This window comes from Cucurbita pepo, chromosome LG18 (genome assembly GCF_002806865.2).
Source record: "Cucurbita pepo subsp. pepo cultivar mu-cu-16 chromosome LG18, ASM280686v2, whole genome shotgun sequence".
NCBI classification, from domain to species: Eukaryota; Viridiplantae; Streptophyta; class Magnoliopsida; order Cucurbitales; family Cucurbitaceae; genus Cucurbita; species Cucurbita pepo.
In genome coordinates this window covers 3,354,906-3,380,360 of record NC_036655.1, presented here as the reverse complement: position 1 = coordinate 3,380,360, position 25,455 = coordinate 3,354,906, and the positions used below count along the sequence as shown (strand labels likewise).

The 25,455-nt window shown below is 37.3% G+C and overlaps 3 protein-coding genes across 6 annotated transcripts; 1 reads left to right on the top strand and 2 right to left on the bottom strand.

Annotated features, from left to right (window-relative positions):
* Window positions 1-36: 36 nt before the first annotated feature.
* Window positions 37-22,234, bottom strand: LOC111780362. Of its 2 annotated transcripts, XM_023660738.1 has the most exons (9): window positions 22,228-22,234; window positions 18,883-18,888; window positions 14,010-14,015; window positions 6,058-6,204; window positions 5,842-5,970; window positions 3,598-4,362; window positions 2,433-2,576; window positions 2,184-2,297; window positions 37-1,252 (listed from the first exon to the last, which is right to left on the bottom strand). In XM_023660738.1, exons 4-9 carry the CDS (start codon window positions 6,143-6,145, stop codon window positions 297-299), a joined length of 2,196 nt encoding a protein of 731 aa, XP_023516506.1. In that variant the 5' UTR covers window positions 6,146-6,204; window positions 14,010-14,015; window positions 18,883-18,888; window positions 22,228-22,234; the 3' UTR covers window positions 37-296. The 2 variants fall into 2 exon arrangements, with proteins under 2 accessions (XP_023516506.1, XP_023516507.1); XM_023660739.1 differs by lacking the exons at window positions 6,058-6,204; window positions 14,010-14,015; window positions 18,883-18,888; window positions 22,228-22,234 and having other exon boundaries at window positions 3,598-4,481; window positions 5,842-5,930.
* On the bottom strand, window positions 7,650-9,083 carry LOC111780510 (glucan endo-1,3-beta-glucosidase-like). Its single transcript, XM_023660934.1, has 2 exons — window positions 9,014-9,083; window positions 7,650-8,788 (listed from the first exon to the last, which is right to left on the bottom strand). Exons 1-2 carry the CDS (start codon window positions 9,081-9,083, stop codon window positions 7,824-7,826), a joined length of 1,035 nt encoding a protein of 344 aa, XP_023516702.1. The 3' UTR covers window positions 7,650-7,823.
* Window positions 20,975-25,101, top strand: LOC111780365 (hexokinase-3-like). Of its 3 annotated transcripts, none has more exons than XM_023660741.1 (9): window positions 20,975-21,487; window positions 21,995-22,209; window positions 22,292-22,471; window positions 22,811-22,885; window positions 23,581-23,736; window positions 23,819-23,917; window positions 24,000-24,127; window positions 24,212-24,293; window positions 24,426-25,101. In XM_023660741.1, the coding sequence occupies exons 1-9, from the start codon at window positions 21,265-21,267 to the stop codon at window positions 24,807-24,809; spliced, it is 1,542 nt and encodes a 513-aa protein (XP_023516509.1). In that variant the 5' UTR covers window positions 20,975-21,264; the 3' UTR covers window positions 24,810-25,101. The 3 variants fall into 3 exon arrangements, with proteins under 3 accessions (XP_023516509.1, XP_023516510.1, XP_023516512.1); XM_023660742.1 differs by having other exon boundaries at window positions 20,975-21,539; window positions 22,059-22,209; XM_023660744.1 differs by having other exon boundaries at window positions 21,446-21,539.
* The last annotated feature ends 354 nt before the right edge of the window (window positions 25,102-25,455 follow it).

The following is a 25,455-nucleotide window of genomic DNA, read 5'->3' as shown; positions in this document are numbered from 1 at the left end:
GGTTGGAGAGGGGAACGAAAACATTCTTTATAAAGATGTGAAAACCTCTCCCTAGTAGACGTGTTTTAAGACCGTAAGGCTGATGACCATACACAACAGACCAAATCGAACAATATTTACTAGCGGTGGGCTTGAGCTATTACACTTCATTCCAACATAGAACTACGAACTATGACAATCAATAGCAAAAACCCGACAATAATAACCCAAGATTCTAAGCTTTACGTGTGATTCTTATTCAAATAAATAAAACACAATATCAAACTTCTACTTATATCAATATTAATACCTTACTCTCAATTGAAGTTGACAGGATATTTAGGTTGCATGTTTGGAGAGAAGAGACCAAAATGCTTCTCCATCTCGGAATTATTCCTTTGGTTCTCATCGAACATGGCGAAAATATAAGTCTCAATCGATTTTTTCGGGCGCCTAGGAGTCCCTCCCTTGACATGTCGAATCAAATTGTTGATGTAAGACCTTGCATTGTCGACCGATGCTGCTATACCCCCCATCGTCGGCCACCCACTCTCCGATATCACGATCTCTAAATTTTTCCCATCCGCCTTCTCTAATGCACCATAAATAGCATCGACAATTGCATCAAACAAATTATGATAACTAAACTGGCCATCGGTGACCACCGTCGATGGCGCTGTGAAAAGAGTATAGTCCAATCGAATGTCTCTCGAGTTGGCAGCGTAGCTGAAGTAAGGGTACAAGTTGACAAGTAGCGGCGAGCGATTGTCATTGAGAAAACGAATGATGGGGTCGAGTAGTAATCGAGCATTTTTTGTGAAGGAGCCACTAGAAGGAGGGAAGGAAGTACCAAGGATGCGAGTGTCAACAGCGGTGGAAACTTTGATCTGATCAACCAAGGCGTTAGAAGAAAGTGCGGTATGGATGTTCTTCATGGCCGGGACGACAAACTCGGCGTCGGGACTCGAGGGTTGGACTTCATTGCCTACAACAACGTACTTGAATTTGACGTTAGGGAAGGTTATGATGTTGTTATGAACCCATGCATTGGCTTGTTCTTGGCTGGAAGCGATTGTTTGGAGGTCGGAATTGGGGAGGCCAAGCATGAGCTCAACGTTGGAGCCACTAAGAGCGTTGAGTGAAGCTCTATTGGGATCGTAGAGTCTCATTTTTCTAATGTTGTATTGGTTGAAGAGAGCCACAACTTCACTTGTAGGGGGGAGATTGTTTCCAAATTGCCCATAACAAACTCCAATGTGCACATTTCCAACACCTACAACAAAACTAGGTTAGGATCGACGAGTATTAAATATAACGCTCGTTTGAGTCGTAGGTTCGGTAATTAAGTTGGAAGGTCTCGTTTGTTAGCCATCGTGGTTTTTGTTTTCTGGTTTTGAAAATTAAATTTATAAACGTTACTCTTACTTAACGGAATTTATTTTTGAAATTTGGGTTTGAATTAAAATATGTTTTTTAAACAAATTGGGATGAAACAAACCTAGTTTTCGAAGGACCAAAAAATGGTTATAAAAGATGACTAGTCAAAGGTGTGAGATCCCACCTTGGCTGGGGATGGGGAGGGGAACGAAATACCTTTTACAAGGGTATGGAAACCTTTCCCTGACAGACGTGTTTTAAAACCTTTAAGGAGAAGCTCGAAAGGAAAAGTGGACAATATCTATTAGTGGTGGGCTTGGGCTGTTACAAATGGTATCAGAGCCAGACATAGGGCGATGTGCCAGCGAGGAGGTTGAGTCCTGAAGGCGGGTGGACATGAGCCCAAAGGGGGTGGGTGGACATGAGTTCGAGGGCCATGAAGGGAGGTGGATTGTGAGATCTCACCTTGGTTGGGAGGAGAATAAAACACCCTATATAAGGGTGTGAAACGTCTCCCTATCACAATCTCTCCCTAGCATACACGTTTTTAAAACTTTGAGGGGGAAGCCTGAAAGGAAAAGTCCAAAAAAGACAATATCAACTAGCTATGGACTTGACTTGGGCCCTTACACAAGGTTAGTTAAATTACGAAATAATCATAGAAACGTAAATTAGGTTAAATTGCAAGCTTAATCCTAGACGGACCCGTCTGTGTCCATTAGATTCTTAATTAGGCCCTTATGCAAGGTTAGTCAAAAATTTGAGGTGTGAGGGACTAAATAGTCATAAATTTTAAAACATAAAAGAAAAAGAAAAAAAGAAAATACTTGGGCCTCTGCAACCGGCGGTGAAGCTACCAAAGCGAGACGCAGATCCAAATGGTAACAGAGCCATTGAATCTTCATCTTCAATCGCCATCGCTATATCTGCGGACTTAAAACCTGCTTAACCATGGCGATTCAGAATCGTTATGATACGATTAAAAGCCCTATCAGAATTTGAGCCAATTTGAGCCAATTTGAGCCAATTTGTTCATCGGTTCTTGAATCGAAAACAGAGGAATCGAAGGAAATTACCTGGAGGAATCAGAGCTCCAAGAAGGAGGAGAACGTTAATGGAGCAAAGCGTGGATTCTCTGTTCTTCATCATTTTACGCCCACCCTTCCATGGACTCAATTCTATGGAATCTCCATTCCTTTGCCAGTCACAGTCGTCCAAGACTGGATGATTGAGACAAATTTGGCAATAAGACAATGTGAAAAGACGAAAATGCCCTTTATTCTTTAAACTTAATTCGATGAATCTAGATTATCCAACCCAAACCATAAAGGTTCATAATGACCCAATTTCCTAGGCCTACCCTTCAGTTGGTACATGCTCATGTTGTCGGAACCACCGTGGAGGACAAGGAGTCCACGTAATATCATGGCAAAACATAGATATCGTAAAGCATCCGATGCAAGTGACATATAAGATATATGAGTTCGTATACTACAATTCATGTCATATATATATATGATGCAAGTCATACCTCCATTCTTTTCATGATGTAACATCCTACGAGATATGAATACATAACGCTTGTCTTATCTTCCACAATTAACATACATGGCTTCTAACGTTTTATAAGAAGCATTGAACGAATGTATTACATATCTTACATTACATGCTATATGAAAGTTTATGCATCATACAACATCAATAACATAATCTCATAACATGACATACGTCATTGTGATTATATGATTGTTTGATGTATGTGATGTTATCTAAAACTATATGGCATACTTTATAACATCGTATACATCAAACAATCAGGAAATTTCAAGTTCGAGAAAACACAAAACACAAAAAAAAAAAATGAACGTCGTTCTAAGCTGGGCATAATAATCAAGAGTATACATGATACGCATCGATTGATTACTTTCAGTTTATTCTATATACTCTAAAATCTATCATCATCAAAACCAAGTATTAACTTTTGCTATTAACAACCTAGTTCACAATATGATCTACATTGTTACATATAAAACATAAGTGGCCCTGCTAATTGATCCCTTTAACTAAAACTAAGTTGGTATTTTGATTTCTGGTCAGCTGTGAATAAACCAAAATGTTTCTCCATTTCAACAGGCTTCAAATTTTCATCAAACATAGCAAACAAATACGTTTCAATAGCTCTTCTCGGCCTCCTCGGCGTCCCGGTCGGAACAAAGTTCATCAAATTTCTATAGTATGTACCTGCATTCTCGACTGTGGCAGCTGCGCTTCCATTTGATGGCCAACCGCTCTCCGCTATCACGATTGACACTTCGGCTCCACCCGACTTCTCAAGTGCTACATAAAGAGCATCGACCATTGATTCAAAAAGACTGTTGTACTCAAAATTGCCATCCCTTATCACAAGAGTTGGCGATTGCATGAACAAAGCATAGTCGAGGCTGATGGTTCGGGAGATATCGGTATAAGTGAAGTAGGGATACACATTAGCAAGAAGGGGTGAACCATTCTTAGCCAGAAAGTGAACAATTGGTTCTATGAATCCACTAGCCTCTGAACTAAATGAGCTATAAGATGGAGGAAACGAGGAGTTTGACAACAAGCTGATGGATATTACTGTGGAAACCTTTATTTGATCCTGCAAATTGGCTGCTGAAATTGCACTATTGATGCTGCTTATGGCTGGTAAAACATAACGAGCAATGGAATCAGATGGCTGCACGTCGTTTCCAACAGCAACATATCGAAATTTGATGTGTGGCACATAGGCTTGGATGTTCCTCTGGACCCAGTTTGATGCAGAAGAAAGATTAACAATGCGTTCAAGGTCAGTATTTGGGATGCCTACAATGACTTCGATGTTCGATCCCCGAAGAGCGTTTAATATAGCTGTGTCCGGATTATAGATCCTCATTTTTTCAATGCCATGGATTTTGTATAGTTGTACTACTTCTCTGGCATCTGGTAAATTGTTGCCTAAGTTTGTATAGCAAACACCAATGGATTCTACGATTGCAACCATATGAATGATCAAACAATAGTAACATTGATCAATTTGGAGGCAGGAAACAAAGATGGCTTAGCCAGCCCAAATCAGATGAATAGATCCATCCATTTTCGAAGTACTGATAACAATCCTGTCTCATTTTATCAGCAACATATTTGACAAGAATCATGCATGGTCACATATTTAGGCAGTCAAATGCAAATCAGAGCATGATCAACAATAATGGTAGAGAAGCAAAATATGGTTTTTGAGTATGAGGAACGTTTGAAACAATCAACTCGTTGGATAATCTTGTAGGTGCGGATGTAAATGTGATATGTGCACTCACCAAGTCCTTTTGATATTATCTGAAATTGTAGAGTCTCCTTCCCCTTTTGATCTTAGAAAAGATTCTAAGGGTGGTAAGGTTTTGTTCAATTCCTAGGTTGAAAATCAAGCTTATATAAACACTATTATTGGGAGATCCCACGTCGGTTAGGGAGGAGGGCGAAACATTCTTTATAAGAGTGTGAAAACCTCCCCTAGGATACTCGTTCTAAAAACTTTGAGGGAAACCTGAAAGAGAAAGCCCAAAGAGGGCAATATCTACTAGCGGTGGGCTTGGGTTGTTACAAATGATATCAGAGCCAAACACTGGGCGATGTGTCAACAAGGAGGCTGAGCCCCAAAGGGAGTGGACACGAGGCAGTGTGCCAGCAAAGACACTGAGCCCCAAAGGGAGTGGATTGGGGGTCCCAAAACAAAAGAGAAGGGAACAAGTGCCTGCGAGAATGCTGGCCCCCGAAGGAGGGGATTGTGAGATCCCACATTAGTTGGAGAGGAAAACGAAACATTCTCTATAAGAGTATGGAAACTTCTCCTAGCAGACTTATTTTAAAAACTTTGAGGGTAAGACTAAAAGGAAAAGCCAAAGAGGACAATGATTGCTAGCGGTGAGCTTGGGCAATTACAACGGACTTCTTTATTTTGTTATCTACTTTTTATGAATGTTTTAAATACTAGACAGTTTCAGAATACTGAAAAAAGTTGCTTTTCAAAATTGTTTTTGTTTTTGGGATTTGGCTATGAATATGTATAGAACAAACACAATCTTCAAAAACTAAAAATAAAAAACCCAAATGATTATGAATCGAATCTTAGCAACTAAATATCTTATTTTTGTCTCCTAAAGTTGGGTGTACAGTTGAAGAAAGCCTCTCGAGATTGGTGAGTGGGTCATAACAATAAGCATAATACCTATGGAGCTCATTATCCTAGTTACAGAAAAAGAAAAGATTAAGAAACTGAAACACAGAAATTCGACATGAATCCCAAAATATCAGGCAAATTTCAGAATCCAATTGAATGCTAGCTAAAACAATAGTTGTGGGATGCCAATCAGAAGCAACAAGCTCAAAATTGAATAAATAAACGATTTAGTAAACCACAGAAATGCATTCAGAAGAACGAAAAAACAAACAAGTGATGAGAAAGAGTACCTGTCCGGCGAGGGCCGCCACATTGAGGAAGTCGAAAGAAGCTGCCAATGCGAGAAGCAGATCCAAACGGTAAAAGAGCCATAGAATCCACATCTTCAATCGCCATCACCATATTTCCCGACTTCAAACCTGCTTCACCACAAGATGCTTATTCATCACGATACGATTAAAACCCTAGGAAATTGAGCCAGTTCTTGAACCGGAAAACGAAATTACCTATGAATCGGTGGAAAACAAGAGAAATCAAAGACGCAAGGAGAAGAACAAAAACGGAGCGAAACATGGAGAAGATTGAAGAAGCCATGAACGAGCACTGAACTGATTCAAGTCGGAGAGGCGTGTACCTCTCTTTCTCCTTCCCATCTTAACTTCTGTGGAGAGGTTGTCCCCAGATTTCAACGGAAAAAATTGAATTGGAAATTGATTGCGTAATAAATAGGGTGTTGGAGGGTTGATTTGTTCAAAACACCATGGGAGAGTGAGTGTAAGCTAGTGGAAGGTCAAGTCCAAAGGTACGTATATGAGCTCATCTAGGAGTCCATGTGCGCGTGCTTGGACCCTACGTAACGTATAAAAGTACTGCACATCCAATTCTACTGGGACTGGAAGTTGATATGACTCCATATGATCTCGTTTCTTGACCTCAACCATGGGTTACTTAGTATTTCTTAAAATATTGAAATTATGTGTTACTCTTATTTTCCAAGTAAAGGTAAGGTATCTATGCACGAATGAAGACGTCCCCGGTGATCGCCATGAGACTAATGTTAAGATAGATGCATTCATGTTATGTGTCACCTTAGGTTAGATTAGGGTATTGTTTTACACTGGTGTACATAGTCTGGGTTGGGTTGGGTTGAGTGATTTTTTTGACCCAACCCAAAAGTTAGGATTGGTTGGATTGGTAACCCAACCCAACCCGAAACTTTTCACAATCCAACCCAACTCAACCCTCTATTTTCGGGTTGGGTTGTCAAATTTTTTTTTGTTAAGTTTTGGGTTGAGTTGGATTGATGGATTTTTTTGACCCAACCCAAAAGTTCGGGTGAATTGGATTGGTAACCCAACCCAACCCGAAACTTTTCACAATCCAACCTAATTATCCAGATACAATCTTAAATCAACATTGTCATAAAACTAAACAATTGGTTAAAGTAACAAAAATATTTCGCCTTCTGGCTAATGTTTCTTGACTAGCGTAAGTACCAATCTCGCAAACCCATTAATACAAAAAAAAAAAAAAAATTCTTAATATATTTTATATATTTTTATTTGGCTCAGGTCAACTCGAAGGTTTTGTCCACGAACTCGAAACCGAACCGATACCGTTCGAGTTCAGAAAAATGAACCCAACCCTACCCGAAATGCTAATCCAACCCAACACAACCCTTATAGTTCGGGTTGGGTTGGTCCGGGTTGTCAGATTGTCAGGTTGAATGTACACCCCTATTGTTTTATTCTCTTTTTATTTATTTAAAAATTCAAGTTATTTATTTTTTAGTTCCATTATTTTAAAGATTTTATTATGAAAGTTGAACTCCATGACATTGTTTATGAAATATTTTAAATAAATATTTTCGCATTTAACGGTCATGTGATGAATATACTAACAACTCTATTATAATATAAAAATATGGTCGTGGTAAAAATTGATATGATCTTAGAGATAATCTTTTTTTTCCGCTCTTGGTTCACTGTTTCTCAATAATATATGATATATTTCCACTCTGATATATCCACATGAACTATCTGAATAATATCATTTATAACCATTAAAAACAAGTTGATATCAATAGTGTTACGAGCGAGCGACGAGGCGTTCATACTATTTCTTGAACATAACATTCTTCTCGTAGTATGTCAACTACACAATACTCTCAAACATTAAAATGTAAACGATAAGTAGCAACTAAACGTGTTAGGGCTACCACCAAGAGGCCTCTTTATTCATATTAGGCCATAAGGGTTAGCTTAGATCGATATCATTTGAAGTCGAGTTGGTACTTGGGTTGTTTGCTCGGCGTGAACAACCCAAAATGCTTCTCGACTTCTTGAGGACCCTTCAAATTTTCATCGAACATGGCAAAGAGGTAAACATGGATGTCTTTTCCCGGCCTTTTTGGTGTCCCTTTCCTACTCTTCACATGATTGAGAAGATTGTTGTAATAGGTGCCTGCATTCTCAATCGTCGCACCTTTACCACCGGCCGATGGCCAACCAGTCTCTGATATCACAATCGACACGTCTCTTCCACCTGACCTCTCGAGAGCAGCGTAGAGCGTATCGACCATCGCATCGAAAAGGTTATCATACACGAGACTACCGTCCCTCACGAAACCGTCCGGTGGTGAATTGAATAAAGCATAGGGAAGTTGGACATTGGGGTCATTAGCATAGGCAAAATAGGGATACACATTGGCTAGAAGTGGGGAGTGAATTTGAGCTAGAAAGCTAACAATTGGGTTTATAAATTGGTATGCAGCCACATTGAATGAGCCTGCTTGAGGAGGAAATGACCTAGCTTGATCCAATAGTCCTGTGTCTATGGCTGTGGAAACCTTTATCTTTTCATGCAAATTAGCCTCTACAAGTGCATTGTAAATGCTCTGCATGGCGGGAAGGACGAACGGAGCATTTTTTGGGTCGGTCGAGAACACCTCGTTCCCGACAGCAATGCATCGAAACTTGACGTCTTGAACTCGGGATTGGATATACGTTTGGACCCAAGTTTTTGCAGCGAAAGAAGAAGCAAGATATTGAAGCTGGTCACTAGGAATGTCCAACATGACATGTATGTTTGAGCCTTTCAGGGCGTCTAAAGCGGCCTCATTTGGTGAGTAAATCCTTATTTTGCCAATGTGATTGCTTTTGTAAAGCTTAATTACGTCTCGAATATTTGTTAAGTTGTCGCCACGATCTCCATAGCAGACACCGATCGCTTCTGTGCCTATGCATATAAACCATAAAAAAGTTGACTATTTCGTGAAATATTAAAATATATATCTAACTAATTAGGAGTTAACTAAGACACGTCGATCAGAGCATATAGCTTAACAGATTGAGACATGCATCTTCGATCAAAAGATTAAAGATTCGAATTCTCGCTGTTGTCTGTTGAACTAAAATCAAAGTTAATAAGAACACAAATGAGTAAGAGAAACGCGTTGAAGACCTGTAGAGATGAGCGACGTGAGGAGGATGAAAATGGAAGAAAACGCGAGGGAAGGAGTAGAATTGCCCATGGTTAGGGCTATTTTGTGTTTTGATAGCTTAAAGGAGTTGGTATTTATAAGAGGCAAAACCCAATAGGCACTCCAAAAAAAAGTCTACTTTTCCCCTTCATTACTCTAAATTAGTCCGAGTAGCTACACGTAAAAACACGTTTGATTTAATTAAGTTCATCGTGACATGATTAAGACCTCTTATTTCGTATCACGAGAGTTTTCGGTTAAAATTTGTTTTATGAAACTGTAACAGTCCAAGCCTATCGGTAGTAGATATTGTTCTCTTTGGGCTTAAAACGGCTAGGAGAAGGTTTCCATGTTGGATTTCGATAATCAGGCAGGGAAATTCCTTCTTCTCGGTGAGAGGAAATCTTCGACAAGAGGTTGTTGAAAGTGTTAAGGATATTTAGTAATAAATTACAGTTTACCATATATATTATATTTGATATTTTATTATAAGGCAAATATCTAATATTTGCCTTATTACGATAGGTATCTTTCTATTTATTACTATTTACATATCCTTGTAATTTATATGATTATAAATAAGATAACTTTTACACCATTTAGGTGTGGTGGATTAATCAAACATTCACAGTAAGAAAAATAAAATGAGTAAAAATAACATAGAGAAAGGCTGAAATTTTGACTGCGCTTAAAGTTGTTTGATATTCTAAACAGATTTCCTATTTAAATATAAATTATCCTACAAATGGCTCGAGAGTGGCCAACTAAATCTGTGCCACTCCCTACAAAATTGCGGTCTAAAACTTTGGGATCCATTCGACGTGTTTGTCAAATGGTCAAGGTATTCTGAAATCGTGTGAATCTAAATAAGGAAAAATGAAAAACTCAGGTTTTATCTAACATTCCACACGTTTTATCTAACATTCCACACCCTTATCAATGTCTCACTAACGACCTAGATCCACCGCTAGCAGATATTGTTCTCTTTGGGCTTTCCCTCAAGGCTTTAAAACGCATTTGCTAGGAGAAGGTTTCCACACCCCTTTAAAACGCATCTACCAGGAGAAGGTTTCCTTTCCCTCAAGGCTTTAAAACGCGTCTGCTAGGAGAAGGTTTCCACACCCTTATCAATGGTGGTTTGTTCTCCTCCCCAACCAACGTGGGACATCACAATCCACCCCCCTTCGGGGCCTAGCGTCTTCACTGACACTCTTTCCTTCCTCCAATCGATGTGGAACCGCCCCAAATCCACCTCTTTGGGGCCAGCATCTTTACTGGCACAGCGCTTCGTGTCTACCCCATTCAGGGAACAACGAGAAGGCTGGCACATCGTCCGATGTCTGGCTCTCATATCATTTGTAACGACCCAGATCCACCGCTAGCAGATATTGTCCTCTTTGGGCTTTCTCTTTCGGGCTTCCCCTCAAGGCTTTAAAAAACTCCTGTTTGGAGAAGATTTCCACGCCCTTATAAACGGTGGTTTGTTCTCCTCTCCCAACCAATGTGGGACATCACACTCACGGTTCACGCATATGTCAGTGAGAGATTTCACACCCTTTTAAAGAATCTTTTGTTCNTTTTTTTTTTTTTTTTTTTTTTTTTTTTTTTTTTTTTTTTTTTTTTTTTTTTGAAAGATTTGAGTGCGGTGTGTTAATGAGCTCTAAGTATATAAAAATGATATGAACACGGTTCGTGGGTATGAGATATTAAAATCTAGAAAATAAAATCGAGAACACCATAGAATAATCATGAGTTTATAAGTAAGGAATACATTTTCATCGGTATGACGCCTTTGGGGAAGCCTAAAGCAAAGCCACCCGAGCTTATGTTCAAAGTGGACAATATCATACCATTGTAGAAATTCCTAACACGTATAAGTCTTGTTCAAAGAAATCATGTACGTTGAGTCGTTATGATATAGATCATTAAGGGTGTCAAATTCGAGTACGATGAGTTATTTGTTCAAATTGAAGTTAATTTTAACCATTGGTGTCACTATCATTTCATAATCAATCACACGATCAAATAAGAAAATTTTATGTGGAAAATATTTTCACCCATACCATACGACACGATCCTTCATAGTCAAACTAATTCTTATCTTATATTAAAATTTCCACGATCAAATAAACTCAAATACATATCAATCATTTGTAACATTATATTCAGAACCATACAACATGACGGTCCACGATCAAATTCAGCTCTACATCAATAATTAAAATATTGATATCGGGATTTAAAGTTTAAGGTATCTTGTTGGTTATATTGATTAGATATTGTCATCGACAGATTTTTATAAAAATAAAAAATTTAGCAATTGAAATACAATAGAACATTCAAAAATATCGAGAAAACATGACTATCGAACCTAGGTTGCGTGCGCGTGTGCGTGTGCGTGTGATGTCTTTGTCCCCATATAATCGATATTCGCTAACAAATTGATTCGTAACCTTCTTTAGGGACGGTTAGAATTTCGTCAACTAATCTCTAGTAGTGAAGTTATTTAATTGATAAGAGTCCACAAAATACCTTAGTAACTTGTCGAGGGATAGGATCATTTCCATTATAATCATATGACGTGGAGACTATTAAAGGGTCGCTAGTTCACCTTTAATAGTGAACTGTCTCGATTGATAGGTACACATTTATATTAGATGAGTTGGTAGATATAAGATCATACCGTAGATACAAATGATATGCAATGTCATCTAGGGGTGTACATGGTTCGGCTTGGGTTGGGTTGAGGGGTTTTTTTTTACCCAACCCAAAAGTTCGGGTTGGTTGGATTGGTAACCTAACCCAACCCAACCCTTTATTTTCGGGTTGGGTTTGGGTTGGCTCCGGGTTGGGTTGTCAAATTTTTTTTTTAAAGCCACGATTTATAATTATCCGGATACAATCTTAAATAAAATATATTAAAGTTGACAAACAAACACAAATCAATATATAATTATTCACAAAAAATAAAATAAATAAATAAATTCAATAAAAAAAACAATAAGCGAAAATTGTAACATATAAACATCGTTTAACATTGTCATAAAATTAAAGACAACTAAATACTGACATTTCTTGATAATTGATTAGAGTAACAAAAATATAAGATAGATCATGAAATTAAATAACGGATTAGTTTTAGTTTAGAGGTATTGTATATAACACAAATAAAAAAATATATAAAAATATTTTAATTACGTGACCTTAAAGAATCCTAAATTATTAGAAATATATATGTATAAATTATGATATAATAATGTTGCAACAAACCGATAATAAATACATTAGAATTACTTCAAAATTATATATATATATTTATAATTTATAATTTATGCACATTGAATCCTTTAAGGATTTGTTTCAAAATAACTTAGATGTATGTATTTATATAAAAGAAAATAAATAAATAAAAACATGTATCTACCTGGTACCACTCTCGCCTAAGTACCACTCTGCCAAACCTATTAATATAAAAGATTCTTAATATATTTTATATATTTTTATTTGGCTCGGGTCAATTCGAAGATTTGCCCACGAACTCAAAATCGAACTAGTTCAGTTCGGGTTCAGAAAGATAAACCCAACCCTACCCAAAATGCTAATCCAACCCAACCCAACCCTTATAGTTCGAATTGGGTTGGTCCGAGTTGTCTGGTTGTCGGGTTGAATGTACACCCCAGTGTCATCAAGTTATTATGTGAGGACTCTGAGGGAGTCTTAAGTTATCCACTACCAGTGAACTTGATCGATAAGAATCTGATTAGTATTTTATTAGTTGATAGACACGAGGGTCTCCCAGTTATGATGATTATACTATATGAAGACAATTAGAGAGTCATCACCTAACGTCTAATAGTAAATTAACTCAATTGAATCGGTCTATATATGTACTATGGGTTGGAACGATTCTGAGCTCGTATCTCACCTTTCTATATATGTAGGAATTTCACACAACTACAATGAATAATAAAGAGCACAACTAGGTTATCTAAAATAGGGCGAGTTCATTGAATGAGATAAACTTAAATGAGCTAGATTATGTGAACCTTAATTGAGATAAGTTCAAATGAACTAGATTACTTGAACCTAACCTATGTTTACGATAAGCTCGAATAAGCTAACAAAGACTGAATTGGAAGTAAAATGTCGATGATATAGATAAGCTTAAATGAATTAACTGAGTCTTTACCCGATACGAGTTACGTCTAAAACTTTTAAGAATAGGATTTAAAATCCTATTCATAATATGTGTATTGATGATTAAGGAACTGTCGTCAACCGGCATCCTTATAAGGAAGTTTTCAGGAATGATTCGTTTTCCTCTCCAACCGATGTGGGATCTCTCAATCCTTCACTCGTTTGTAGGTCAGTGTCTTTGCTGACACACTGATTGGTGCCGACTCTGATACATACTGTTTTCAAAAGTGAGTCTTTAATTATATTAAAAGGATGCACGATATAATTAAGTTTAGCCTTTTAATAAAGAGAAGATTACTGTTTAAAGTAAGATTAGTTTTCATTAATAAAGACGATGAAAATTCACCATCAAACTTTAGGATTGACATGAAGATTCAATTATCACGAGATTCAATTTGACTTTTGAAAGATTTGGGTCTTTTCCATTAAATTCATTCAATCACATCATATGAAAATTAAACTTTTACGATGATAACAGTTATCGATGTTCAAAATATCATATGGAATTGTTGGATTTGGTCAACAAAATATATGTGAGATCTCACATCGGTTGAATACGGGAATAAAAATATTTTTTTTATAAAAGTGTGGAAACCTCTCGCTAACATACGTGTTTTAAAATCGTGAGATCGATGACGATACGTAACGGGCTAAAGTGGACAATATCTATTAGCGCTAGGTTTGGGATGTTACAAATGATATCAAAGTCAGTCACCCAGCTGTGATGTCCCACATTGGTTGGGGAGAAGAACAAATCACCGTTTATAAGAGTGTGAAAACCTTCCCCTAGCAGACGTGTTTTAAAGCCTTGAGGGGAAGCCCGAAAGGGAAACCCCAAAGAGGACAATATCTGCTAGCCCTAGATCAGGGTTGTTACAAATGGTATTAGAGCCAAACACTGGACGATATGCCAGCCTTCTCGTTTTTCCCGAATGGGATTAGACACGAAGCGGTGTGCCAGTAAAGACGCTGGCCCCAAAGGGGGGTGGATTTGGTGGTGGTCCCACATCAATTGGAGAAAGGAACGAGTGCCAGCGAGGGCACTGGGCCCCGAAGGGGGTGGATTGTGATGTCCCACATTGGTTGGGGAAAAGGGGGGTGGATTTGGTGGTGGTCCCACGTCAATTGGAGAAAGGAACGAGTGCCAGCGAGGACACTGGGCCCCGAAGGGGGTGGATTGTGATGTCCCACATTGGTTGGGGAGGAGAACAAATCACCTTTTATAAGGGGTGTAGAAACCTTCCCAGCCTGAAAGGGAAAGCCCAAGGAGGACAATATCGGGGAAGCCCAAAGAGGACAATATTTGGTAGCAGTGGATCTGAGGACAATATTTGGTAGCGGTGGATCTGGGTCGTTACACCAGTAGTGTGCCAGCAGGACGCTAGCTCCAAGGGGGTGGATATACACCTTATAAGGCTGACAATATCGGGGAAGCCCAAAGAGGACAATATTTGGTAGCGGTGGATCTAGATCGTTACACCAGTAGTGTGCCAGCAGGACGCTAGCTCCAAGGGGGTGGATATACACCTTGTAAAGGTGTGAAAATCTCTCTCTAACATATGCGTTTCCGCTAAAGTGGACAATAATGGTTAATGGTGAACTTAGACTGTTACAACATATATTATCTACGTCACCTGAGTAAAAATATCTAACCTAACCAGTTGTTAACCCATAATTTACATTATAAAATATTAAAATTAAAAGTGGGATAGTTGAGAATTATTCCCAACTTATTTGTCCTTTATATAATTTAAATTCCAAACCAAAACCTCCACCCAATAATGATAGTTTGCACTTAAATTATTTTAAATTAAAATAGTATTTATGTTAATCATGTTACATTAAAAAAAAAAAAAAAAGTTCTCCAACCCAAGTTATTACGTGAGGTACATGTTCTCGGTATTTCATTTTTGTTAAGAATGAGAAATAGAAATAGAATTGGGATCGAAAGTATGATCTTCATTCAGGTTTACCACGTTTATATAGGATACAAACTATCAACTAATACCTAAAAATAGAAAAAATATATATCTAACTAAATCTGGTAAATAAATAAAATATACCGTTAATCAAATCTATACTAACAACTCCCTAAATATCTGAGATATATTCTAACTAATTATCACCGCAAAATATCCTCTTAATAATTTTGATGGTCTGTTTGAAGAGAGAATAGGTCATAACTCCTTTCACTGTTCCATCGTCCAAAACATGTCAATCGCTCAAAGTTATAGGATTGGGTCGTATAGGACCAAATCTAATCGGATCTGATCATAGCTTCGAGTTCAAGTGTCGTACGCGACTAGACTGGAAAGGACAAGGGCTACAACCATCGCTTCCGAACAACTTTTTTCTAATCATAATAAAACACAAAAGAAAATCGAAGCGAAACCATTGGTTAGGTGTCTAATCGAAGATAGATACATAATATGTCATTGCTTACTTTTTTTATTTTTTTTCTTTCTAAAAAGACAAATAAATGTTATAATTATTATTATTATTATTATTATTGACACAAAGATTTGGGTTAGGTTCATTAAAAAAAAAAAAAAATTGAAATATTATTGGAGAATCTCTTGGGTGTGCCTAATCAAACTTCACTTTCATCCCTTTTTGCTTAGGAACACTCAAATTCATCATGCTTTGATTTTGACATTTTTATTGTTTTTTCAACACTACCTTTTGATTTTAGATTTAATTACCATTTTACCCCTTCGTTTTAGCTTAATCTTTGTGAAGGTTTCGTGCTCGAGTTGAGTTGATTACTGTGTCATATTTGTTGTAAAATCTGAATTTAAATAAGAATTTGATCGGACAGTAAACAGTGAGTGTTGTTCGATAATGTCACTACATTCTTGTCCATGATGCTTCTATAGGTAAGTATCGTATCAAATGGACACTGAATACATATGGCTCTTACAATGTGTCTTTCTTCAAATACTCTCCGTTTTAATCTTGTTTTTGGGTATTTGAAGTTGTAATGCCCGAGAAAGGAAAAGAAATGAAACCCTAGTTGGCTATGTGTATAAAAGTCACATGAAATAGCATAAGCTCATCGCTAGTAGATATTGTCTGTTTTGGCCCATTACGTATTGTCATCAACCTTATGGTTTTAAAACGCGTCTTTTAGAGTTACGCGACAGAACCAGTACTCATCATACCATCCTCCTTGGGATTTCCCTTCCAGACTTTCCCTCGAGATTTTTTGGGTTTTCACTTCTCGGCTTCCCCATTACGTGTCTACGAAGCAAAAGTTTCCATACCCTTTTTAAACCGTGAGGCTATGACGTTACATAACAAGCCAAAACGGATAATATATGCTAGTAGTGAGCTTGGATTGCTACAAATGGTATTAGAGCTAGACATCAGGCGGTGTGCTAACAAGGATGTTAAGTCTCCAAAGTGGGTGAATTGTGAGATCCCAAAACGAGCGGAGAGAAAAATGAAGCATTCCTTATAAGGGTTTGGAAACCTCTCCCGAAAAAAACGCGTTTTAAAATCGTGAGGCTGACGACGATATTCTTGTCTACTACACTAAAGAAGTTCATTTAACCTGCCAGACCGACTGTGAACAAGAGCATATGCTCATGAATATGATATAATAGAGGATGGTCATGAATTAAATTACCATTAATGACCAATAAAATTGACATTAAATTTAAATAAATACAATAAAAGCAATCGCATACAATATTCAAAATAAATATTAAATTATATATATATATATATATATATTTATATTTATACAATAGATGCTCCCTCTTAAGTGGAAATATAAAGTGAAATTCCTAAATTGCCCTTGCAAGCAAATAGCCAAAAACTGGTGGTACCCTTGCTCCAGCTTGGAATTTGCATAATATAGCTGGCAACAATTGTTCCAAAATTAATACAATTTTTTTTTATTCCAAACAATTAATTCCTTTTTTAAAAAAAAAACATTTGAAATATTTACAATTAAAATCATTTATTCGGGAATAATTATTAAGATTTATCGCATCATAAACTCAAAAATCTAAAATTTAAAATGATTAATAAAATATTTTATTTATGTGAAATACCGATAACATTTTCCAGGCATCATGAACAAAACGTTAAACCAACAGATCCCTTAGGGTGATCTACACAACTACAGTACGTTAGAAATATTTAAAACAATTAATAAATAATCTAGTCACGGGTTAGTCATGTATGTAATTATAGTTAACCGATATCTAAATTAACGAACACTGTACGTATTAGACCAACTTGATCTATAAGTTACGAGGGATGTGACTTTTTTAGAGACAAAATGTGGTCTTTTTTTTTTTTCTTTTTGGTTATGAGATGGGAAGGGAATTGTCCCTTTTTGTACAACTTGGCTACCCTATGCATCATAAAGATTGGACATATCCTTGTAGGGTCGTCCTACATTATTGAGTATCCTTTTATGTCGATATTTTAAAAAAAAATAATTTATAGTATATGAATGAACCGAAATCGTATTCAAATAAGATGTACAAGTCATTACCTATACTGAAAAGTGCACCTTCCTTTTCGATGACTCAATCATAAGAACTTCATGGTTAAACGTGCTTTACTTGAGCAATTGTATGTTAGGTGACCTCTTGTAAATTTTTCAGGGATGTATATGAGTGAGGACAAAACATGTAAGAAGGACTTGTGTTGGTATGTTGGTTAGTCTTCACTCTTAAGAAAAGAGGAGTAAGTAACGTGACCATGTTACAGAGGATGTAGGCTAACAGGTTCCGGATCTGGATTTTGAATTCTGGGTATGGATCGTTACAACATCTAAATGAGCGTAATTTTGAATGGAACATTATTATTCTCAATGACTCAATCGTAGGATCTCTGTCATAATCCAAATTTGAATCAACGCAAATATTGGTGAGAATCCAATGCCTCGAAAACCTAAGGGTTCCTCCGCAAAGTTCGTCCACAGAGGTTGAGTCAGGGCCTAAGATCAGGTCGAAAAGCGTAGTTGATGGACAACAGGTGAATATTTCTATACTACTCCTTGTTGGTACCAAGGGACAGAGGAGGCTAGGTTAGTCGAAAGATGGTTATCGGTTCAATGACGTAAGATGACTCTGTTTTTCCAGTGTAATATATTTAATAATNTTTTTTTTTTTTTTTTTTTTTTTGGAGGATGCCAAAATTGATTGAAAAAAATATCCAACATAGGTACATATAAATCAAACGTTGTACCATATTTCCTTACAAAAGTGTTTTTTTGGACATGACATATAAATAATGAATAAAGTTACATTATCTTTTCAATATGTTATGTAAATCAGCAATTATTTTTAATCACGGTAATTCTAATTTAGTCAACCGACATAGTAAAACTAATTAGAGAACACGAAAAAAATTGTGAGTATAAATAAATCATAGCAACAATAACAATCCAAAATTTGGATAACTACAGGATTTAAATTGAAACATTTAAAGTCGAATAGTTATCTAAATTACGGGTACTGAATTCGTAATCTAACCTAATTTTGTTAAAAAAAAATTACGTGGGCCATCTTTTATATATCGAGAGGCATGAAGGGTAGGGTAGCAAAAAGATATTGGAGGGGGGCATGAGTGCAAATAAATTTGTGGTGTATAGTATGTTGAAAAGGAGTGACTTTTAAGCTTCATTTTAGATGACCATGTGCTCAAAAAAAGTAGATATCAACTCAAAAAATTGTGGTCTAAGATGGAGAACATAAGATATGGTTTTGTATGAATTTTTAAGGTTCAAACGTCATTTATTTACTCGAAGTCACTATTTTTAATTATATTTTGGACAAATTAGGCTCGGGTTTTCTCAATGTTGATCGAGAAAAATAGTACGAGGACTGATACAGTGAGGGTGTTCATATGACCTGATATTCAGACCAATTTGGATTACCCAATCCATATCGTACAGGTTGGGTTAGATTAGATTTTTTCCGACATGGGTTGGTTGAATTTTTAGAAAATTGAAAATTAGATTCGGGATATGGATCGTCATTTTTTTAGTCAACGTGAAAATAGGGTTATAACCCAACCCAACCCTAATCTACTGTTAAAAAAGATGCAGAATATTTTTTACATTTGTAACGGATGTTTTTTATCGAAGGTATTGAACAACAAGAGGACCTTACAGTAAGGGTGTTCATATGACCCGATGAACCTGACTACCCAATCAAAATCATAAAAGTTGGGTTGGGTTNCTTTTTTTTTTTTCTTTTTGGTTATGAGATGGGAAGGGAATTGTCCCTTTTTGTACAACTTGGCTACCCTATGCATCATAAAGATTGGACATATCCTTGTAGGGTCGTCCTACATTATTGAGTATCCTTTTATGTCGATATTTTAAAAAAAAATAATTTATAGTATATGAATGAACCGAAATCGTATTCAAATAAGATGTACAAGTCATTACCTATACTGAAAAGTGCACCTTCCTTTTCGATGACTCAATCATAAGAACTTCATGGTTAAACGTGCTTTACTTGAGCAATTGTATGTTAGGTGACCTCTTGTAAATTTTTCAGGGATGTATATGAGTGAGGACAAAACATGTAAGAAGGACTTGTGTTGGTATGTTGGTTAGTCTTCACTCTTAAGAAAAGAGGAGTAAGTAACGTGACCATGTTACAGAGGATGTAGGCTAACAGGTTCCGGATCTGGATTTTGAATTCTGGGTATGGATCGTTACAACATCTAAATGAGCGTAATTTTGAATGGAACATTATTATTCTCAATGACTCAATCGTAGGATCTCTGTCATAATCCAAATTTGAATCAACGCAAATATTGGTGAGAATCCAATGCCTCGAAAACCTAAGGGTTCCTCCGCAAAGTTCGTCCACAGAGGTTGAGTCAGGGCCTAAGATCAGGTCGAAAAGCGTAGTTGATGGACAACAGGTGAATATTTCTATACTACTCCTTGTTGGTACCAAGGGACAGAGGAGGCTAGGTTAGTCGAAAGATGGTTATCGGTTCAATGACGTAAGATGACTCTGTTTTTCCAGTGTAATATATTTAATAATAAAATTTTCAAAATTCATTTTTTTTTTTTTTTTTTTTTTAGAAAATTGAAAATTAGAATATGTCCGTGGGTTGACATTCTTTTAGTCGGATTAGCCCGACCAATCTGAGAATAGGGTTTCAATCAAACCCAAGTGTACCCTACTTTTAGAAAGACAACATAATATTTAACATTTGTACCTGAGGTCAGTGATGCGTTTCGGCTAGTAAACGTTTGATATTTGAACTTTATAAGATTTTAATTATTAATGTAACATATATTGTCGATAAACAAGACTAGAAAAAAACAACGTGAAACCCAATTCAACTGAAAAATAGAGGGTTGAGTTGAGTTGAGTTGTGAACGTTACCTGGCTTGCCAACCAAAATATTCTCCAATTTGTAAAGAAATATATTTAAATAGATTTAATTTCATATAAATTGAGGGTGTTTTGTGAAAAAATCAAAATTGTAATTATCCGAAAAACAAGGGTCAAATCTGTGAATTTGTTTATATTTAAAAATAAATATTTGAAAAAAGAGGGGTGAAAAAGCAAAGTCAAATATTGCAATTAAGTCCCTCTTCCACTGCCAAATTCGAATATCTTTTTTTCTCTCATTAATAACGGTAAATAATAATCGAATCCGTAAATAACTCTGTTTTCTAGGGGCAAATCTGTCATTTCGCTTCCCTATTAACTTAACTACCCCCTTGTTCGCTTTCCAATAATCTCGTCTCCCCAAAATCCATTGCTTTCTCTCTCTATCGCTCTCTCTCTCTGTAAAAACCGCGTCTGTTACGGCGTCTCACTGGCGACGACGGAGCCCGGGGAATACGGCGGAGCGAGTTTCGGCGAGCGGCGGTGCGGTGAGTACTGTGCAATTCAACTGGCGGCTGTGGTGTTGAAGGATTCAAAGCGGCGTGCATGTGGAAGCGGCGGGAGTTTGTGGGGATAATAAATAGGAAGAAGGCGTTTAAACGGAGGCGTGTTTGTTTGGATGGACTAATTGGAGTGGTGGATCACCGACGGCCGTGATGGGGGGGAAGTTGGTGTTCGGTGTGGCGGTTGGTGTAGCGGTGGCGGCTTGTGCGGTGGCGGCAGTGGTGGTCGGTCGGAGAGTTGAAAGACGGAGTAAGTGGAAGAGAGTGTTGAGAATCTTGGAAGAGCTTGAGGCGGCTTGTGATACTCCTGTGAAGAGATTGAGGCAAGTGGTTGATGCTATGGCTGTGGAAATGCATGCTGGATTGGCCTCTGAAGGTGGTTCCAAGCTTAAAATGATACTCACATATGTAGATAATCTGCCCAATGGGTAACCACCAATCAATTTTATCTATAATCCTTTGTTTTCAATGCTGGGGTTTCTTTTTAACTTCTTGATTCTTGACCTGCGGGGGGACTGTGTTTATTGGATTCGAGTGTTTTCTATCTGTTTGGTTGTAGTTCTTTAAATCTCTCTTGTTGAATTTTTTCATTTGATCTTGGATTAATGGAAATGGATCGAGTGGTCTTCTCATTGTTCGCTGTTGGATTAATTTTTCTTGTTATATTTTGCACGTTTTTAAATTGGGTTTCAGTTTTTCTTTCTATATATCATCTTTGATTGCGTTTTGGGAAAAATGCTTCTTATTTGCTTGTTCTTGTATGCCCAAATGTATTGTTTTTTCCTAGTTGTATTTTCTATTCACGAGTTTTTTTAGTTGTATTTTGATTGATGTGTTGCGATATACGTTGTAGTTATACAGGTTTATCATGTTTATGCTGCAGTGTGGGGGCATATTCGCTGTTCTTACTGGGTGGTTCTCCTTTTCTGTTCGTTTTCCATCTTCAGGAGCGAGAAAGGAACCTTTTATGCTCTGGATCTTGGGGGTACTAATTTTAGGGTTCTGAGAGTTCATCTCGGTGGCCAGAGGTCTCTTAGTTTGAAGCATGATGTGGAGATGCAGCCCATTCCTCAAAATTTAATGACCGGCACACGCGAGGTGGTTTCTACCATAAACCTCTGCAGTTGATTTAAGCTGTCATTTAATATGTCGTTTACCAATCCATGTTTCTTGCTTGTAGGATCTATTTGATTTTATTGCTTCTTCGCTGAAGGAGTTCGTGGAGAAAGCCAATGATCCTGATCAGTTGGCTGCTAGAAGAAGGGAACTTGGATTTACATTTTCCTTTCCTGTCAAACAAACATCTGCTTCATCAGGCGCGCTGATTAAATGGACTAAAGGATTTTCCATTGAAGACATGGTTAGTTCAATGCTGTGTAAATGAATTGGGTTTTGGACCTCTAGAGTGAGGAATGAAAAAGTGTTCTCTAATCTTTCCTATGAAAATCGTTCTGCATGGTAACGGTTCCCCTGGTCACTTTTTTGCCTGTTAAAGCATAGATGCAAAAACCTTTTGAGGTTGACTTTGCCTTGAGTGTGGATTGTGACAGTTTTTGACTTGTACAAAAACTGAATTTCACTGTTCTCAGAACAATAACAGCACATCAGCTTTTACCTTGAAGTTCTATACTATTAGCTAATGCTAGGAAATATCTTTCATCGGCTATTAACTAGGCTTTCAAACTGTTATACTTTTCAGATTGGACGAGATGCTGCAGAATCTTTACAACAAGCCATCGATAGGATTGGACTGGATATGAGGGTATCAGTATTGGTAAGCATTCCGTTGATTAGCAAGTAGGCTGAAATGTGTTGACGTGTGTAGGACGCTTTTAGGTGTTGATTTCAGCTTCAATTGCTATTGACTTGAAGAATTGTATTCCCTTCCCAAAAATCTGTTGGTTGTGGATTTTTAAGTGTTATGTTCTTTTCTTGATTGGTTTGCACTCGTCTGCCTGTACTTTTGTACTCCTTGAAGGTGTTTCTTTTTTTTTTTTTTTTTTTTAAAAAAAGTTGCAAGGTCTATGATTCCTAGACTCCAGAGTGGTTGTGAATCTGATAAGTACTCTGCCTACCACAAAATAATATTAATGCTCAGGGGAAGTTATTAAATTTGATTATGCTGCGAAATTTGAGCACAGAAGAGGGATTAAATGGTTCATATAGTGTCGGTCACTCATTTGGTTATTTAAAAAGTAAATAGTCACATGAACAGCTTTTTATATTTCCCGAAGTGGAGCGTGTGATAGTAGTATTTGATGTAGTCTTGATATTGCTGGTGATGAGTGCATACGTACATATTCACATTCATGTGATGGCCTGAAATAGCTTCCTGTATCTTACAATGTTACCTATATATGTTCATGCAATTTCATTTTTCCATTGTATCCAATTTGACGGTTAGTAGTTACGACTTATGAGACTATTGCACAATGTTTGTAAGTTTAGTGTTACCATTTTCTGAATCAGATTAATGACACTGTGGGAACATTAGCTGTTGGACATTATCAAGATCCTGACACTGTTGCTGCAGTTATAATTGGCACTGGCACCAATGCTTGCTATCTTGAACGTACTGATGCCATTATCAAATGCCAGGGGATTTTTACAACATTTGGGAGAATGGTACTTCTCTTTAGTAAAACCGACGGTCTTTTTTCTGTCTCGAAAGTATACATGCTCAAATGACATCTTTTTAATCATCCAGGCCATCAACATGGAATGGGGAAACTTTTGGTCTTCTCATTTGCCAAGAACTACTTACGATGGTGATTTGGATGCTGATAGCCCCAATCCCAATGAACAGGTATGGTTGATTTTCGTTGTCGAACTTCTTGAACTACTACATTATGTCGGAACTAATTTTGTTGTGTATGAGCTTGACGTAGGGATTTGAGAAAATGATATCGGGTATGTATCTTGGTGATATTGTGAGGAGAGTAATTCTGAAGATATCTCAAGAATCTGATGTTTTTGGCCCTGCTTCTACCCTGTTATCGATGCCCTTCAAATTGAGGTAATCTCTCTCTCTCTTCCTCTTCCTCCTTGCTCTCTTTCTCTCTCTCACTGCGTTGTGGTCACTGTTTCATCAAATTTTCAGAACGCCATTGATGGCTGCAATGCACGAGGATAGCTCCCCGGAGTTAACAGAAGTAGCATGGATCTTAGAAGACATCTTGGAGGTGGACATGAAAGCTATCTTTTTTCCCTTATTGTCTCTCTTTGTTTATTGTAACTGGAATGAACCTGGTATTTGTGTAATAACCATGACTTCACTGATTCTTTTTTCTTGGTCGGTTCTTTTATCCTCTCAGATAACTGATATACCCTTAAAGGTTCGAAAGCTTGTAGCGAAAATATGTGACATTGTGACACGTAGAGCTGCTCGCTTGGCAGCTGCTGGTATTGTGGGCATCCTAAAGAAGATAGGGCGGGACGGAACCAGTGGAATCGCTGGTGGAAGAAGTAGAACTAACATCAAACTTAAACGAACAGTTGTTGCAATTGAGGGAGGTCTATATACAAGCTATACAATGTTTAGAGAGTATCTACACGAGGCTTTGGTTGAAATACTGGGAGAGGAGATCGCCCTGCATGTTATTTTAAAGCCAACGGAAGATGGTTCGGGTATTGGGGCTGCACTGCTTGCAGCTTCTTATTCAGCCTACGATACGGTATCTGTGGATAACTCGCTATAAATACACACACACACACATACGTAATTAGATCGACTATAGAAAAAGTATTCATATACGCAAAATGATAGCTTCACTTAGCTTGTACATTTAGCAATTCATTTCAATATTTGGTAATCTGTGTATAAAGAAGGCTGTCCATATTTTATTTGTTATTTTTCTATTGTTCAAAGGTGACTGTGTTCATTCTATTGCATTGTTTGTTAAATTCATTGCAACATATGAAGTTGTGAACAATGACAGATCATGATTTCAAGTGGGCATGGAAATATAATGTGAAAATTCTTCCTCTTCCTCCTGTTTTGCCTCTAAAGGATTTGTCTGTCTTATGTATAAGGGGCCCGGTGAACTGGAAGTTGAGGTGGAGATATTTCTCTTTGTTAGCTAAACGGGGTTGGAGAAGTGAATTTATCGACCCCGACCTGCCCTACCTTTATACGAATGGTGGTAAAGTCTTTCTATCTGTACTTCCCAGTAATTGTCCTTTTCCAGCCGAAAATTTTGTCCTCTTTAGAAAAGCCGAAACACTCGAATCTTTACTTATTTAGACAAATATAGAATCAGAAAGAAATGCGTGAATATCAACTCGGGTTGCACCTGAAATTTAGATAAATGTTGCAATATTGATTTTAAACTCGAGAAAGTTTAC